The sequence below is a fragment of the Lepisosteus platostomus genome, chromosome 9 (genome assembly GCF_059453375.1).
Source record: "Lepisosteus platostomus isolate fLepPlt1 chromosome 9, fLepPlt1.hap1, whole genome shotgun sequence".
Classification (NCBI taxonomy): domain Eukaryota; kingdom Metazoa; phylum Chordata; class Actinopteri; order Semionotiformes; family Lepisosteidae; genus Lepisosteus; species Lepisosteus platostomus.
Genome location: NC_142619.1, coordinates 54327396 through 54343708, shown reverse-complemented (window position 1 = coordinate 54343708; position 16313 = coordinate 54327396). Strand labels below are relative to the sequence as shown.

The following is a 16313-nucleotide window of genomic DNA, read 5'->3' as shown; positions in this document are numbered from 1 at the left end:
CTTTGTGTCCGTTTTGTCCAGAAAGCACTTTTCAGAATATTTTTCAGGTCAAGAATGTTATGAAAATGCAAAGAACTCAAAGATCATTTGGGTTAGGACACAAGCATCCCCCCCCGTGAAGAAAATCATTCAAACTGAGGTCATGGCTAAACTGTTGAACATTTAAAATCTCCCAATTTTACAACACGTGGAGCAAACAGGAGTTGCTTACCCCATCGTAGTACTTGCTCGCATACTGGTACAGCTGATGCAGAGCCACCTGCGTGTTCAGTTGGTCTGTGTGAGCCTGGGAAACAAACCACAACCAGTTAGCTGGGTGACAGGGAGCCTCGTGTGCTGGGGAACTATCTGCAAACATCTTGGAAGATCAAGGGGAAACGACTGCCTTTAAGTAAAAAAACACACGAATGGACACTTGCACAGCTGCTCCCAGGCTGTAGACAAAAAAAAGTGTCAAAAGCGTCAAAGCTAAGAGTACGAACAACACACCCGGAGGGTAGGACGATGTACTATACATGCAAAACAAATTAGAGGGTGATACATTATTGAAGGTGTACTGCTCACCCTTGACACCTCTGCCAGGTGCGTATTCATGTCCTGGTCACTGACAGGCACCATCTGGCGGATACCCTTGTAGTAACTGTGAGGCACAGAGAAACAAGAGGGTGGAGAGTTAATTTGTGCAAAGACCACAAATCTGCAACGTGACACAAGTCACAGCCCAGTCACAATCCAGACCAGTAAAAGACCACGTGATGCACAAAATGGGAAACACTTACTCATCGACCATCTTTTTATATGTGGAGATCTCCTTTGCATAGAGCAACTTGTTACTTGGTGAATCCTGAAATGAAAAAAGAAAGGTTTTTTTTTTTTGTCTTTGGTGACTAAAACCTCCTGACTGGTTAACCGCTCGAGAACAGTGTAGTGTTGTAAAACAGTCCTGGAAAAACAAACTCCTGCTCAACCTTAGCTCATTGGAGCAAACACTACCAAGCTTATTTAACGAGATCCAACTCAGGACAATTCGGTTCGTTGTCACATCCTAAATTCAACATGAAAAAATGCAAACTGATTTATTCCCCGTCATTCAGTTCACTTAACACTGTTGTTTGTCTGAACAATTCTTACAGCACGTCTTTGCCCAAAGGGTTGTGGGAGTATGGAACAAGATGCCCAGCCGTGCTGTTAAAGCCAACCCCCTGGCTTCTTTCAGGGAACGGCTGGATGAGATCCTTGGATGAATTAACTACTAACTACCATATGGGCGAGATGGGTCAAGTGGCACCCTCTGGTTTGTATCTGTTCTTATGTTCTTACATGGTCTTTCAGAGAACTGACTGTGGAGCACAGTGATGCATAAACCAAAAGACATCAGTGACCACCCATCGCTCCAGTTACATGCCACAGTAACTCTTCAGGAAGACAGGATGGCCCCACGCAGTGGGCCCCACGCTCTGCTCAGGCATCCCCCCCAGTTAACGTGTCTGGCTAGCTGTCTCACCCTGCTCAGCTTGTGCTCGCTTTTGGTGCAGGCGTCCATGAAAGTCTGAGCGATGACCGACAGCGAGGCGTCCACCACCTCATGCACATGCACGTCGAATATGAAGTGGGGGTTTTTCAGGATGTTCACCCAGAACCTCAGGGGCAGGCTGTCGATACACAAGACCCACTGACAACATGCACACTGGCAGGGTTTCGGAGCACTCTGAGATGCACTACACACGGTCACAAAACTGTACAGACGTTCACTGCACTGCAACACAGGAGCACACTGGAACAAACAGACAACCTACCTATACCTACACATGTACCAATCCCATTCTACATAGCACATGCACATTACTTTATTTTCATATTGCACAGAATTTGTTATTGATAGAGATATTTCAATTATCTTGATCAACTGATCAGATTTTTCGTACTCTTCTGTTCTGTACAAGGCGTTTATTACTGGAAAATGCATCGGCAAACAAGGTGCAAGTATTACTCACTGAATATTTTTTCAAACAGTTATTTTAAACAAGGAAAAGCCCGAAATGGAGATTTAAACGTTTCAAAATACAAAAACAGACACATTTCCTCTTACACTTCATGATAAATTACAAGGTTATGGAAGTTATTAGTTTATAAATTAAATTCCATTGCTACAGTCCCACCAATATTGTAGCAAACTGGTCCTTGTGGAAAGAATTATACCAGCTGAACAGACTCCTTGTCATTAGTGTAACAACCCTGGTGCCAGCGTGCACTGCCCTACCCCCCAGCTCCTACCTGTTTGTTTTCCAGATGTGGATGGTCTCCTCATCTACGTTTTCGTGCTTCTCCGCCTGCTCGTCCAAGAAGTCAAAGAAATACTTGACGGCAGGGGGCACCACGGTGCCGGAGCACAGCACGCTGCGGAAGAAGTCGTCCACGAACTGCTGGAGTGTGCCCTGAGAACGCAAAGCGCAGACTCTGAGCTCTGCTCGCTGGACTGGAGCAGACTCCACCCGCCGCCCCCGCTGGGACGTGCACAGGAACCTGCTGGCCAGCAGCCATGTCGCCCTGCAGCCCACTGGAGCCCAGCAGGTGTGCAGGTGTGAGCCTGGCCAGCACCTGGAGGGGGACCTCAAGGAAAAACTAAGGTGTTAGTGGGGCCAGCAGGGGGCGCTCCCCCTGCAGTCTGTGTTGGTCCTAATGCCCCAGTATAGTGACGGGGACACTATACTGTAAACAGGTGCCGTCCTTCGGATGAGCCGTAAAACCGAGGTCCTGACTCCCTGTGGTCATTAAAAATCTCAGGGTGTTTCCCAGGTGTCTTGGCCAAATTTCCTGTTGGCCTTTACCGGTCATGGCCTCCTAATAATCCCCATTTATTATTATTTGGTTCATTTTGTTCTCCTCCCTGATGTGTGGTGAGCGTACTGGCACACTTTGGCTGCTGTTGCATCATCCAGGTGGGGCTGCACACTGGTGGTGGTGGAGGGGAGCCCCCCATCACCTGTAAAGAGCTTTGAGTGGAGTGTCCAGAAAAGCGCTATTTAAGTGTAAGGATTATTATTATTAACTTGTAGATAGCTGCACCACTGCCTGGGACACAGTCGCCTCTGTTTAGAACCTGAGGGCAGCAGAGCCAGCTACTGGATAAGCTTCTCAGGTGGCTGCAGTCTTGATTATTTTAAATCAGGACACCAGACTCAAGAAGAGCCTCTATTGTAAAACTAAGGGAAATGCAACTGTATTTATCAAGGAAATAAAACAGACTCCCTCTTGTGATTTCTACAGCAAAATGTAGTTTTTTCTTATTACAGGGTTATCTTTATTTCACAGTCATGTAATAAGGCACTGTGCTGTTTAATGGCAGACAAATGTTTATTTAAAAAGAATATATCTGGCAGTTCCAGTAGTCTTCTGCTGATGTCTGTTGACATTCATCCAAAGGAGGATAAAAGTTATTCCTAAAACATTTTAAAGGGGAACTGCAGCGCTATTTTTATATTTTGGGGTTAGAAAGAATCAGCATTGACGAGTGCATTTCAAACCACAATAACAGTAAAATGTGCACAGTAACTTGTAAAACCTCCAATTTACACCAGAAGATAGAAGACATTTCAAGGTATGTGCAGCACCATGACCAGTGATTCAGAACGAGGCCACAAAACTTCCAGTTGGGTGAAGCGGCCCTGTGACATTATGAACAAGCAGGTTTGTGAATAGAGCTCTTCTAATCCAATAGAAACTTTATAGCTCTCAACTTCAAGACGGTCTTGTGGATAAATACTACTTAACTCTGCATGCAGATCACGTTGGAACTTTTCTGTGGTGAAATACCCTCTGCACAAACTGTACTTGTTCACTTGTACATCACATGACATCAGTCATTACAGTGACTAGTGAGCAGGAAGGGCTGCTTCACGTCGCAGTTCTCGGGAACTCTAGCTCTCGCCCCTTTGTGAGACCAGGGGTTTGTGACCTACGGTATTTTCACCAAGTTCACGATCTTGTGCTTAATTTTACATTTGTACATTTTTTCTACATCGCCAATAAATCTGTTACCAAGATGAAATAACTGCTTTAAGAAATTGGGACAGCACTGCTCCTTTAAGTCTAGAGTTCTCCTGTAAAATCTCCCCAACTGGATCACTAAGCAATAGAATATCTGAATCGGTGCAGAGATGCGACATTGTCTTTTCCCATACAGTACACCGGATTTTTTTCCTCCCCCCACAGCAGAATGTTTTTGTTTTCGACCTCGGCGCCGTTCGGTCCGGTACACCGCCCTTACCTTGACGGAGAGCAGCCTGGTCAGGTAGATCTCGGTGATGGCCTTCGTCATGGCTTTGTCCTTCATGCTGCCCCGCTTGGACTTGGCGTCGTCCAGCTCGTCCGCGGGGCGCACCAGGTGGAACACCTTGTCGTCCTCCAGCAGAGCGTTACCTGCCGGGACAGGGAGCAGCAACCCTCAGCGGGACGTCCTGAGCAAGGCCCCTTTCTAACCAGGCTACAAAAAAAGCGTTTTCTAGCAAGCAGGAGGCCTTTACATTCGAAATTACAGTGATATAACTAAATATTATATAATTAGTTTATAATTATATTATTATAAATAGAATATTATATTATGATTACTATAATTATAGTTTCAAAATCCAAAAACCGGCCTTACGCTTTCTGATAAATTATAAAGCTAAGGAGGTAAATACCTGACATTTGCTAGTTAGCAGTTTTTAGGCATTATAGATCAAGAGGGTCTGAAAATGGAGATTTGGAAACATCTAATTCACCGGGAGCAGACACAAGCTTTTATTCCAGGGGGGGAAAAAAAAACGATGAATTTTTTAAGTAATTCATCCTCAGAGCTGTTCTGTGTAGCTTGGTCATGACAGCTGTGAGGGGTGAGTCTGCAGACGCCGCCCTCTGTCTGTGCTACTCACGCTCCTCGTGGTTGTCCTGGTGCTGTTCGTCAGGCTGCTGGGGGTGCAGGACTCTGGACAGAACCAGGATGGCGTTATCTCGGACCTGAAAGAGACAGAAGCACCGGTGAACGCGCGGGTGAAAAGCTGTCCGGTTTAGAAGGCACCTGAAGAGAAAGAATCAAATCTAAAAATAGAATCGGTGTGATCGTCACTGATATAAATTTTATCTTGTAATGTTAACTAAGAATGTGGAATTAATGACCTTGAATGCGTGGTTTTATAAATCTCTAAACTAGTGCTAATTGAAAGGGGTTTTCAATTAGATTTATATTGTTAGAGATAAAACCTGTTTTACTCATACCTCATTTCTCATTTACTCAATTCATATTCTTGAGTAGTCTCTTAATTTCCTGTTTGCCTACAGTAGGTTTTGTATTCAACTAATTATCAGCTCTTCTACTGTTTGTTGCTGGAGAAACGCTTCAGAGCCTTTGTGTAAGTGCTGCTTGAGGTCCTAGAGTATGGGCCAGAGGGTATTGGCTCAAATCCCAAGTGGGTGCTGCGGTTATATAGTTGCACCCCTGAGCAAGTTTCTGCGCTCCAATGTTCCAGTTAATTGCCGTAAAATTGCCCTACCACTGACGCATAACCAGGTCAGTGAAGCCAACTGCTTTATTATTATAATAATAATTGCTTACACTTATTTAGCACTTTTCTGGACACTCCACTCAAAGCGCTTTACAGGTAATGGGGGCTCCCCTCCACCACCACCAGAGTGCAGCCCCACCTGGATTATGCGTCGGCAGCCACAGTGCATCAGTATCCTCACCACGTACTGGGAAATTTGGCCAGGACGCCAGGGTTACACACTCCTACTCTTTTCGAGAAACGCCCTGGGATTTTTAATGACCACAGAGAGTCAGGAGCTTGGTTTTACGTCTCATCCAAAGGACGGTACCTGTTTACAGTATAGTGTCCCCATCACTATACTGGGGCATTAGGACCCACACATACCGCAGGGTTAGCACCCCCTGCTGGCCCCACTAACACCTCGTCCAGCAGCAACCTTCGTTTTTCCCAGGAGGTCTCCCATCCAGGTACTGACCAGGCTCACACCTGCTGAGCTTAAGTGAGCTGCCAGTTGGGAGGTGCAGGGCGATATGGCTGCTGCCTTAATTATTACAGTAATGAAGTGCAGCCGAACTCACGTTATAGTGTGCCAGCGTGTTCATTCGTTTCCACCGGCCCTCCTTCTGGGAGGTCAAATCAAGGTCGGACAGAATCTGGCCCGTGGAACCAGGGCGCCACTCTGCAGACAAGAGCAGGATAAACACATCAAACACTCAGTTCGCAACCTTAGCACCAAAACCCTGCAAACCCTGCAAAAAGACATTTAAACTCCCTTGATCGTTTTTTAAAACGGGAAAGATTTGCATGATTAAATGCTACAGTGTTTTGTCATTTTTAAAGTTTTACAGGATTAAATGGTCCATCGTTACGATATTGTGCAGAAATCTGGTTTGCAAGACACAACTGGCACTTTAAAAACACGCTGTGCTGTACTTTTATTTTTTCTTTTCAGTCTGTTAAAAGAGGGTGTTTGCTTCACCCAAGAGTAGTTCCCCAAGGCTGGGCTGTGAGGTAGGCAGGCTTCTCACCCAGAGCCACACTGTCCACCTTGGGCCTCTGTGAGTAGGGCAGGTTCCTGTAGACCTGGTCGATGATCTTCTCCTTGACCTGAGAGATGGTGTCACAGTTCAGCACCTTCACCAGCGTGACATCCGGGCCCTCTCCATGCACCAGTACCTGCAGGGTCTGAGGGAAACAGTGCAATTGGGCCACAGGACAACTCTATGTCTACTATACAGGTAGTGTATATGCAGTATTTTCACCTGGAGTATTGCATACAACTGGTATTGTACTGGAAAAGCTAACTGTCGGTAGCTGGAGACAAAAAAAGGTTCTTTAAGCACAGCAGAAATGATAACCAACTACTATGGTGGAAAAATCAAACTTTCTCAAGATACAAGGCAGGATTTCTAGAAACTCCATGTGACTGAAATTGTAGACTTCAAAAGTGTGGGAATTTAAACTTGTATGAGCACGTTTCTGTCAGAAGGTACATGCTTATAGGCTCACTGTCATTAAGCTGCATGTGGTACCCAGCTCCATCATGAAAGTTTAAGCAAAAATATTCCAAAAAAGATTTCTTACAGAAGCAAAAGCTGTGCTATACAGAGAAACATAGATTAGAGAAAAGTTCAGAGTGTTAGAAACAGCTCAGAACTGAGTCATAAACACTGACTTCCAAGAGCAAAACTGCTTGCTGGGATATAAACTCAAAACCCTGCTTCTGGCTCCCCTAATGACCAGGGTGAGACTCCATTTCAACTTAGAATCAGAGTCTAAAACCCTAGGACAAGACAATAAGATTGAATAACAGAGTACAAAGAAGACAGATGAACTGGCAATAACAACGCAAAAGACACATAGGTGAATATATACAGTTGTGAGAAAAAGTTTGTGAACCCTAAGGAATTATATGGATTTCTGCATGAATGGCTCCTAAAATGTGATCTGATCTTTATCTAAGTCATAATAATAAAGAAAGACAGTCTTATTTAACAAACAACAAACAACACACAACATTTTACATTGCCATATCTTTATGGAACAAAAGGTTTAAACAATCCAGGTCATTGATGGAAAAATGTATGTGAACCCTTATATTTAGTAACTAGTGGAACTTCCTTTATTTGCAATAACCTCAACCAAACGCTTTCTGTAGCTGTAGATCAGACCTGCTCAGCAGTTAGGAGGTATTTTGGCCCATCCCTCTATACAAAACTGTTTCAGGTCATGTATATATTTGGGATGTCTTGCGATCACACCACAGCATTGGATTGAGGTCAGGACTCCGACTTGACCATTCTAAAATACGGAATGTCTTCTGTTTGAGCCACTCTATTGTTGATCTACTCCTGTGTTTTGGATCATTGTCATGTTGCATGACCCAACTTCCTTTGAGTTTTAGATCACAGACAGATGCCCTGACATTCTGCTGTAGGATTTCCTGATACTACTTGGAATTCATTGGTCCCTCAAGGATTACAAGCCATTCAGGCCCTGAGGCAGCAAAGCAGCCCCACACCACTATACTCCCTCCACCACGCTTCACAGCTGGGATGTGGTTTTGGTATGCAGAGTTTTGTTTACTCCTAACATAACACTGTGTACATTTACAAAAAAGTTAACCTTTTGCCTCTTCTTTCCACAGAGCATTGTTCCAGCAGTGCTGTGGAACATCCAGGTGGTCTTTAGGAAACTTGAGACGGGCAGCAATGTATTTTGAAGAGCAGTGGTTTCTTCCGTGGTAACCTCCCATGAACACCACACTTGTTCAGTGTTTTTTTCATGGTGGACTCATGAACACAGACGTTGGCAAGTGCAAGAGATCTGCAGATCCTTAGCTGTCACCCTGGGGTTTTCTTGTCACCTGTTTGAGGATTGTGTGGGCATGCCCTTGCACTGATCTTTGTAGGACACCCACTCCTAGGGAGAGTAACAATTTCTTCCATTTGTAAACTATCTGCCTGACTGTGGACTGATGGAGGCCCAAGTCTTTAGAAATCCTGTTGTAACCCTTTCCAGTCTAATGAGCTTCAACAACTCTTCTTCCTCAGGTCCTCCGAAATCTCTTTTGATCGGGCTGTATTGCACTTCAACAGAATTCTGTTGTGAAGAGCTGGTAACCACAATTGTGTGATTTTTTATATGGCAGGTCAAAACCCACACCTGAATTGATTGGAACACCTGACTCATTGATACCCAGCTTTTCAAGATGTCATTATCCTAGAGGTTCACATACTTTTTCCCATCAATGACCTTGATTGTTTAAACCATTTGTTCAAACAAGATATGGGAATGTAAAATGGTGTGTGTTGTTTGTTAAATAAGACTTTGTTTAAATACATTGAAGACTTAAATAAGTCTTTATTTATTATTATGACTTAGACGAAAATCGGATCACATTTAGGAGCCATTCATCCAGAAATCCATATAATTCCTTAGGGTAAACAAACTTTTTACCCATGTATGTGCGTGTACTGTATAAACACGTGTGTGTCATCTAGGCCAGACCTCACAGGAAGTCAGGAGACACGCAGACATTACACACAGGACAAAGGAACTGTACTGGTTTGTTCGCGGGCATGCACGTGCGTCTAGTCTGGTTCGCCGCGCGGCGGGAGGCGGACTCACCAGGGTCGCGTACTCCACGTCGTCCCCCAGCAGCCCCGTGTCGTTCAGAGTGTACTTGGCCTTCTTCATCACCGCGTCCACCGGGCCCTTCTCCACCTGGTGCTTGATGGCCTTGAAGAGCTTGTACAGCGGCTCGCCTACCGAGTCCTGCGCACACAAACGCACAACAGCCTGGCTGACGCTGGTGCAGACACGCGCTCATCGTCCCGTCTATCTGATCTCGCTCCGCGGGAAGCACGCGCGACGGAGATGACCGTTTCCGTCGGGAACGTTTATGGCGCGAACTACAAACCCAACGCCTTGTGGCCTCAAATTGTCAGATCTCAGAAACTGAGGAAGGCTGGGAGAGGGTAGTGCTGGGGTCGGAGACCTCAAAGAAAAACCAGGTGGCCATGAGCGGCGATTCTGAAACAGTAGGTGGCGCTATTTCCTCTGGACCAGAGTCAAACCAAACCATTGATTTAGAATAATGACCAAGGACACTGCTGTGGGAAGTGATGCCCTTTAGATGAGACACTAAATGAAGATCCTGACTGCTTGTGGTCATTCAGATGCCATGACACTGTTCCTAAGTGCAGGGGTGTTAACCCTGGTGTCCTGACTAAATTTCACTTTGGGTTTGCACTTAAAGATCCCTCTTCGATTAACTGCTAAAGCAACGTGTTACTTCTCCAGCTGGTGTGCTGTGCCGTGGAACTGCTGGCCTACAGTTGGAATGGGTGCAACAGTTCAGATAGGATAAAGTGGGTTTCCTAAAGGTGCTTTGGAATCCATTGGGATCGAGTTTGAAAAATGACTTTTAAAAAATAAAACTTTATTCACAAAGCTGAAATGCAAGTTATGCAGACTGAATTTGCTTTGCAAATATTATTATAATAATTTTGTTAAGACCTCAGGAAAATCACAGGACAGTCCTTGTTTGTGCAACAGGCTTGAAGCGAGGCCCGTACTGAGAAACTCCAGACCCCTTACCTTGAGAAACTGGTAAAGACAGATGGACATCCAGTTGCAAAGCATTCTCTCCACCACTGTTTCAGACCTGGAGGCAGAAGGAACAGAGAAGATAGAACCATAACCACAATAAGGTTACCACAAGGACTTACTGCAGTGTCTCCAGGATGCATGTTTCCTAACAAAACCTGACCGTGTATAGGACACAAAATGCCATTTTCTCAGTATGAAAGTAAACATGCTGGTTGTCTGTACAGTCCCACTGTACTCCTCTTAAATTCATTAAACAACACTATAACATCAGCAGAGGTTCCTTCCACACTGACATGGAAAATGTAAAATCACTATGACTGTAGCACCGTCCTTGGCCCTCGCAACCACTGCCAAAACACACAGGACTAACTTCACAAGAACAGTGATAAACAAGAGAACATCCGGCCCATCTAGCCCGTTTGGTAGTTAGTGGTTTAACGTCCCAAGAATCTCGTCCAGCTGTTAATTGCAAGAAGCCAGGGCATCAGGTTCAACAACTTGTTCCCCACTCCCACCACTCTTTGTGTAAAGAAGTGCCCCCCCAGTTCTTGGTTTTAAATGGCCTTCAATGAGTTTCGACTTGTGTGCGCCAGCTTGAGTTTCACTGCTGACTGCTGTAGAGTCGCTGGGTTGACTGGGTCAACACCTTGAAGTATCTGAGGACCTTTGATGCTACGATATCTCTGACTGACACTTGCTGGTGTGCGAGTGGAGTGGGAGAACTCTTGCTGCACGATTGCTTACCTGCGCAGCATGAGCTTGGGGTTCTTGCTGTGCACATACTGCTCCATGAGCTCCAGCAGCAGCGTCCTCATGATGTCCGTGTAGTACTCCAGCTTGCCGTGCAGGGCCACTGTCAGCAGGGAGGCAAAATAGCCTCTCGCTCGGGCGTTGAAATCAGGACGACCCTCCAGCGTGCGGATAAACTACTCACCGGGACAGAAAACACAGGTATCATTAGAAACAAAATTTGAATGATCTTCACAGGACTACTACCACTATGCTAGATAGGACAGTGCACACTGAGTGAACACAGAGGCAGGACAGTGCACACTGAGTGACCAGCACAATACACATACACACTGAGCCCCCACAGTGGACACAGAGGCAGTGACAGTACACATACACTGAGCCCCAACATTGGACACAGAGGCAGGGACAATACACACACACTGAGCGCGCTCACAGTGGAAACAGAGGCAGGGACAGTACACACACCGAGAGGGCACAGTGGACACAGAGGCGGGGACAGTACACACACCGAGAGGGCACAGTGGACACAGAGGCAGGGACAGTACACACACCGAGAGGGCACAGTGGACACAGAGGCAGGGACAGCACACAGAAGCTAAACAGGCACAGTGAGTGACAGGCCTTTGAGCGTGACTGGTGTCGGTTTGCATACATTAATGAGGAAGGGCTTGCTGTTGAGCAGGTTGGAGAACTGGTTGAGAGCCTGCTCCACAGTGGCTCGTCGAGCTTCAGGAATGTCCAGCTTGCCCGTGATCATCACATCATTTGCCCCGTCCTTGGAGGGCAGGAAGAAAACGCGATCGGTGTAAGTCTTATAGTCGAGGAAGGGGATTCGCGCCTCGTTGAGCTCGCTGGTGTGGTCCTCCATCTCGATCATCAAGTCTGTCAAATCAAACCAACACAGACTTTGGTTCATCACAGGATTCAGGGAGGTGGGAAAGTGAGATTAACTTCCTGCCAAATCCAGGAACTGCTGTTCCTGAAAATATTTAGAAAGAACCCTACAGTTCCACTGCAGCTCAAATATTTAGAAGGAACGCTACAGTTCTGAGGCAGACACAGTACACACAGAGTGGAAAGCTGTGCTTACGTGCCCTTCATTTAATTTTAAACTCAAATCAGACTTTCAATTATGGCTGAGAACCAAATTAAAAACAGTCTTCAACAAAAAAAACAGATCAAGATAGGAAAGTTATCATCACCATGACTGGTTGTGTGACATGGGACCGTGCTTAACTGACACAAAGCAATCTAAGAGCATCATGAAGCCTGCAGAAGCAAAGCTTGTTTTGTTGTTGCTGAATATCCTGCACAAGCACACTTCCTTTCAAACAGCTTTATCTTCAGTAAAATGGGCAGCGACAAGAGATCAGGGCAGAGATTTAAACAGCCACACTGGGGTTAAGGTACTCTAAGGTGTGGAATCACTGCTGAATTATACAGATTCCACAGCTGCACCTCAACATTAAGCCTGAACTTCATCTCAAACGCTTCAAGAGCTCGTCTGAGAAAAGAGATCAATGGGCATCGAGAGAAATATGTTGTGCGCAAGTGAGAGGCTTCATTGAGCAGCAGCCCCCCCGACCTGTGAACTCCTTCTTGCAGCGGTCTCGCACGCTCTCCTCCAGGCTCTCCAGCTGGTGTTTCACCTTCTCGTACTCCCGCTCGGCCTCCTGGCTCTTCCGCCTGCAACACGCGGGAACAGGGTCAGGCAGGGAGACGCGCACACGCAGGAATCGCAGAGACTCCCTTGTTGTGGTCTGCAGGGTGAAGACCAAACGCACAACGCTCCTGATCTTTCTATAGGGTGGGGCCTTCCAACCTCAACCTTCAAGACCTACATTATTACTTAAACATGATCCCCTTAACGGAGGTCATGAAACTAGGGGACCACTTACTTTTTCTTTTACATCCCCCTGTACCTTAATTACTCACTATTTGTTTGATTCATGCATCATTTTGTTTCAAGAGACATGGAATTTGTTAGCAATCTCTGTTGGGTCTTTAATACAAAATCTGGTTTTGACTCAAGAAGGCTGTCACAGTAGCACTGAGAAACTTCCACATTTATCTTTGGGGTACACCATCTAGTCTCGGGCACAGTACAACGACGAAGGCTGATTCTACGACCACGCAACGATTAGAGGGAGCAGTCTCCTGTCTGGTGGATGAGTCAGTCAGTAGATCCAGATGGGAAGGGTGTGGTCACTGCTGCTGACCATGTGAGTGTACGGGAGGAGATGCTTTTTACCTGTAGCAGTAAATGGAGACTGCGATGATGGCCAACATTGGGATTATCACCACGGGGATGATGATGTGCAGGGGAACCTGGTCTTTCGTTTCATAGCTGACCTTACCCACCACCCACTCTCCATTTCCAAACTTTATCTGAAAGAGCAGATTGAGAGTAAACGTGTAACTGACATGGGATACGAGCAGGATCTCTATCAGCCTAGGGGGTGATAAACCATTCCAGGATGAAACGGATCTGTTAGCACAACCACCAGGGTTTGTTCCATAGATGGGTTCTTCAAGCTTAGCGTTTCCTATGTTACGGATAACCTTTCACTACCTGCATGTAACAGTTCGTAACCTTTTCACATGATCTGTAGTTGTTGTTGTTTGCCTTGAACTCTGAATAAATCTAAAAAAAATAAATAAAATGTAATTGCCTTTGTAGTAATTACAGAGTGTCAATCCTTCTGTGCTTTTCTGCATTTTACCTTGTTAGCCGTCTTAGAAAATGAATCACTGGTATAAATTAGCAAGAATGGTGGTCCTAATGCAGGTCCCTGTGGCACTCCACCAATAACATCACCCCAATTTGAAAACACATATAAGAATGCATGTTTCCTTCATAGTGAGGTTCACTGCTGCTGGATTTCTTCGTTTTACACTGCTGTCGCTCATAAGGGGCAGCACATCTCAGAGATGTAGTGATCTCAGACTTCCCCCAGAGCTTCAACACTCACTAAAAGGTCCAGGTTGGAGCTGGTGTCCCTCTTGGGGCGCCTGAACTGGGCTGTGGGCCGCTCCGTGGGAGGGTTCAGGTAAATCATGTCATCTTCAAGGCTTGTCACCTTACAGGCCTTATCTCCCACAAACGCCTCGACCTCCTTCTTGGTCATGGCTTTTTTAAAACCTTTGCCCTGTGGGGAAAAGGCATAGGTTGTGGTGTCAGTATTACAGTGCAGCTAATCGCAATAACATTGCTACTGATAATGCATGCCCACACCCCATCCCTGAAATGAACACCCATTTGTGCTATTCGGTTTCAATGCAAGTTTTATGGTCTTGAAGGCCATGTTTACAGTGCATATTCACACCTAGCACACCTTTGAGGCACAAATACACACCACAGTGACAAAGCATTAAAAAGGGAGGGGCTGATACCCTTTTTAGCACTTTACTTCCAGGCCTTAGCATGAATTAGAAACATTCAAAGGCAAAAGTAAAAAAAAAAAGAGATGCAAACAGAAGAGAATGAGCGAGTTGCAAAAACAAGGACATTAAATGTGCAATCTTTGGCATTAATACCAACGGGCAAAGAGCTATATGCAAGTTTGCCATATTAGCAAGGGACCTTTTAAAAATGAAGACTTTTGAAACGGTTTGCAGATGCTTATCAAAGGTCTTTCCAGAGAGGCGCTGGCACTTACTTTGACAGAAATGGCGCTGTTGTCAGAGATGGTGGTCTTCGTGAGGTTCTGGAACGTGGGGTCGGAGTGGTACTCGAACTTCGCATCGGTCTTGATGTCCTTCAGGTCCACCTCCAGGTTGTCCAGGATGATGAAGGTGTTGAGGTCGTCATTCTCGTACTTGTTGCTGACTGCCGGGGAGCGGAACTCGATCACGGTGTCGTTCTTCCAATGAGCTGGCTCGTGAAACTGCAGGACAAGGCAACTGCTGACGCACAGCACTGCAGCACCACCTTTCCACCACCAGCTGACTGCCTGTATATCTGCTGACTATGTCTTTACAAACCCAGAGGTGAAAAGCCTTGAAATCTCACTTGCCCACAATTAGTTCTTGGAATGTACAGTATTGTATTACCATTTGCTGCTGGAATGTACAGTAAGACTAGCAGAAACAGAATACCACAAATGCCACAATAAAGCAGGAAGGAAACACTCTGTACTCAAGTGAGAAGAAAGGAGATCAAAAAACAAGTGAGGGGTTATAAAATGAGAAACTCGACAGAACATTTTTCCCATATCTCGATTTTTGGAAAAAAGCAAAGACAGCTTTATGTCCCTTTATCCAAGAGGAGATGATACCAGCTCAACCCAGTCTGTATATCCCACAGCGGATTGTTTTGTCAAGCAGTACAATTTTTGTTTTTTTAGCAGACACTGAGGTTTGCACCTGCTTACACAAAACTAAAGATAGGCAGCTGAAATGATTAAGCATTAATGTCAGACTACTATCAATCCCCAGCTGTGCACATCAAGAGGGCTGCACAGAGCAAAAACATCACTGTCCAGTCCTTGTCCTGGAGGGGACAAAAGTATCGCTCCAGCTCAACTCAGTAACCAGCTAGTTACTGGCCCTACTGGACCAGTTTAATAATGCCCTCACACCTGAAGAAGGCTCCACGGCCGAAACGTAAGGTTTTCTTTCTTCTTCTTTTCTTCTTTTTCAGCATGGAATAAACCTATTAGTTGTTCCTTTGCAGTTTAATAATGTCTCTCTTCTCTTCAGGGACTGCTGCTTTAACAGATCTGAAAATGCTGAAGTTATAATGCCCTCTCCGGGACCAGGACTGGACAGCCCTGCTGTAGACACAGCATTCCCTCCAGGACGAGGACTGGACACCCCTGCTGTAGACACAGAGCTCCCTCCAGGACCAGGACTGGACAGCACTGCTCTAAAGTTCGTTACAGGATGTCCGAGTACATTGGGTCCTGGAAGTGCAACTGTGCACTTTTTTAACAGGAAAGGTTAGGGAGGGAAAGAGAAAAGGACGGGACTCAAGCCCCTTACCGTTTGGTTATTGGAATCTGAATCGGTATTCTTCATGCTTGACGGCACCACTCTCATCACAGCCTGCTGTACCAAATCGAACCCACGGCCAAACACAGAGATGTTCCTCCCTCCACTACAGAACAAGAAGGTGACAATTATCACACTCCAGCCTGACTTCCGGTTTGGGACAAAAAGTTCTCCCCCTCCAAAAAACAAGTAATAAAATACAACAGAAAGCACAAAAAAATAAATGCCAAAAATGACCATTTGGCCCCTGTCTTGAACTAAAGGTTTAGAAACCCGGATACCCCCCCCCCCCCCCTGCAGATGAGATTCTGATGAGCATGACAGTGTGTGTGCACTTCACTCCCAGTCCTATCGCCCATGGAGACAGGGAAGGGGTGGAAGTTGGGGTCACCAGTGTCACGCAAACTATGGGTGAGGTTTTGCAGCTCA

The 16313-nt window shown here is 45.7% G+C and overlaps 1 protein-coding gene across 7 annotated transcripts in view; it reads right to left on the bottom strand.

The window, feature by feature from the left end:
* Window positions 1-16313, bottom strand: part of plxnb2b (plexin b2b) — a 113656-nt gene that overhangs the window by 5702 nt on the left and 91641 nt on the right. For all 7 annotated transcript variants that reach the window (XM_088645633.1, XM_088645631.1, XM_088645634.1 and 4 more), the window contains 18 exons: window positions 15876-15990; window positions 14552-14779; window positions 13865-14041; window positions 13144-13280; window positions 12478-12578; window positions 11545-11774; window positions 10884-11065; window positions 10128-10194; window positions 9156-9302; window positions 6554-6710; window positions 6104-6204; window positions 4914-4998; window positions 4268-4419; window positions 2275-2435; window positions 1505-1652; window positions 780-844; window positions 565-640; window positions 212-286 (listed from right to left, as the gene is read on the bottom strand). In XM_088645633.1, the coding sequence (XP_088501759.1) occupies window positions 212-286; window positions 565-640; window positions 780-844; window positions 1505-1652; window positions 2275-2435; window positions 4268-4419; window positions 4914-4998; window positions 6104-6204; window positions 6554-6710; window positions 9156-9302; window positions 10128-10194; window positions 10884-11065; window positions 11545-11774; window positions 12478-12578; window positions 13144-13280; window positions 13865-14041; window positions 14552-14779; window positions 15876-15990 (2404 nt within the window). The remainder of the gene's footprint in view (window positions 1-211; window positions 287-564; window positions 641-779; window positions 845-1504; window positions 1653-2274; window positions 2436-4267; window positions 4420-4913; window positions 4999-6103; window positions 6205-6553; window positions 6711-9155; window positions 9303-10127; window positions 10195-10883; window positions 11066-11544; window positions 11775-12477; window positions 12579-13143; window positions 13281-13864; window positions 14042-14551; window positions 14780-15875; window positions 15991-16313) is intronic.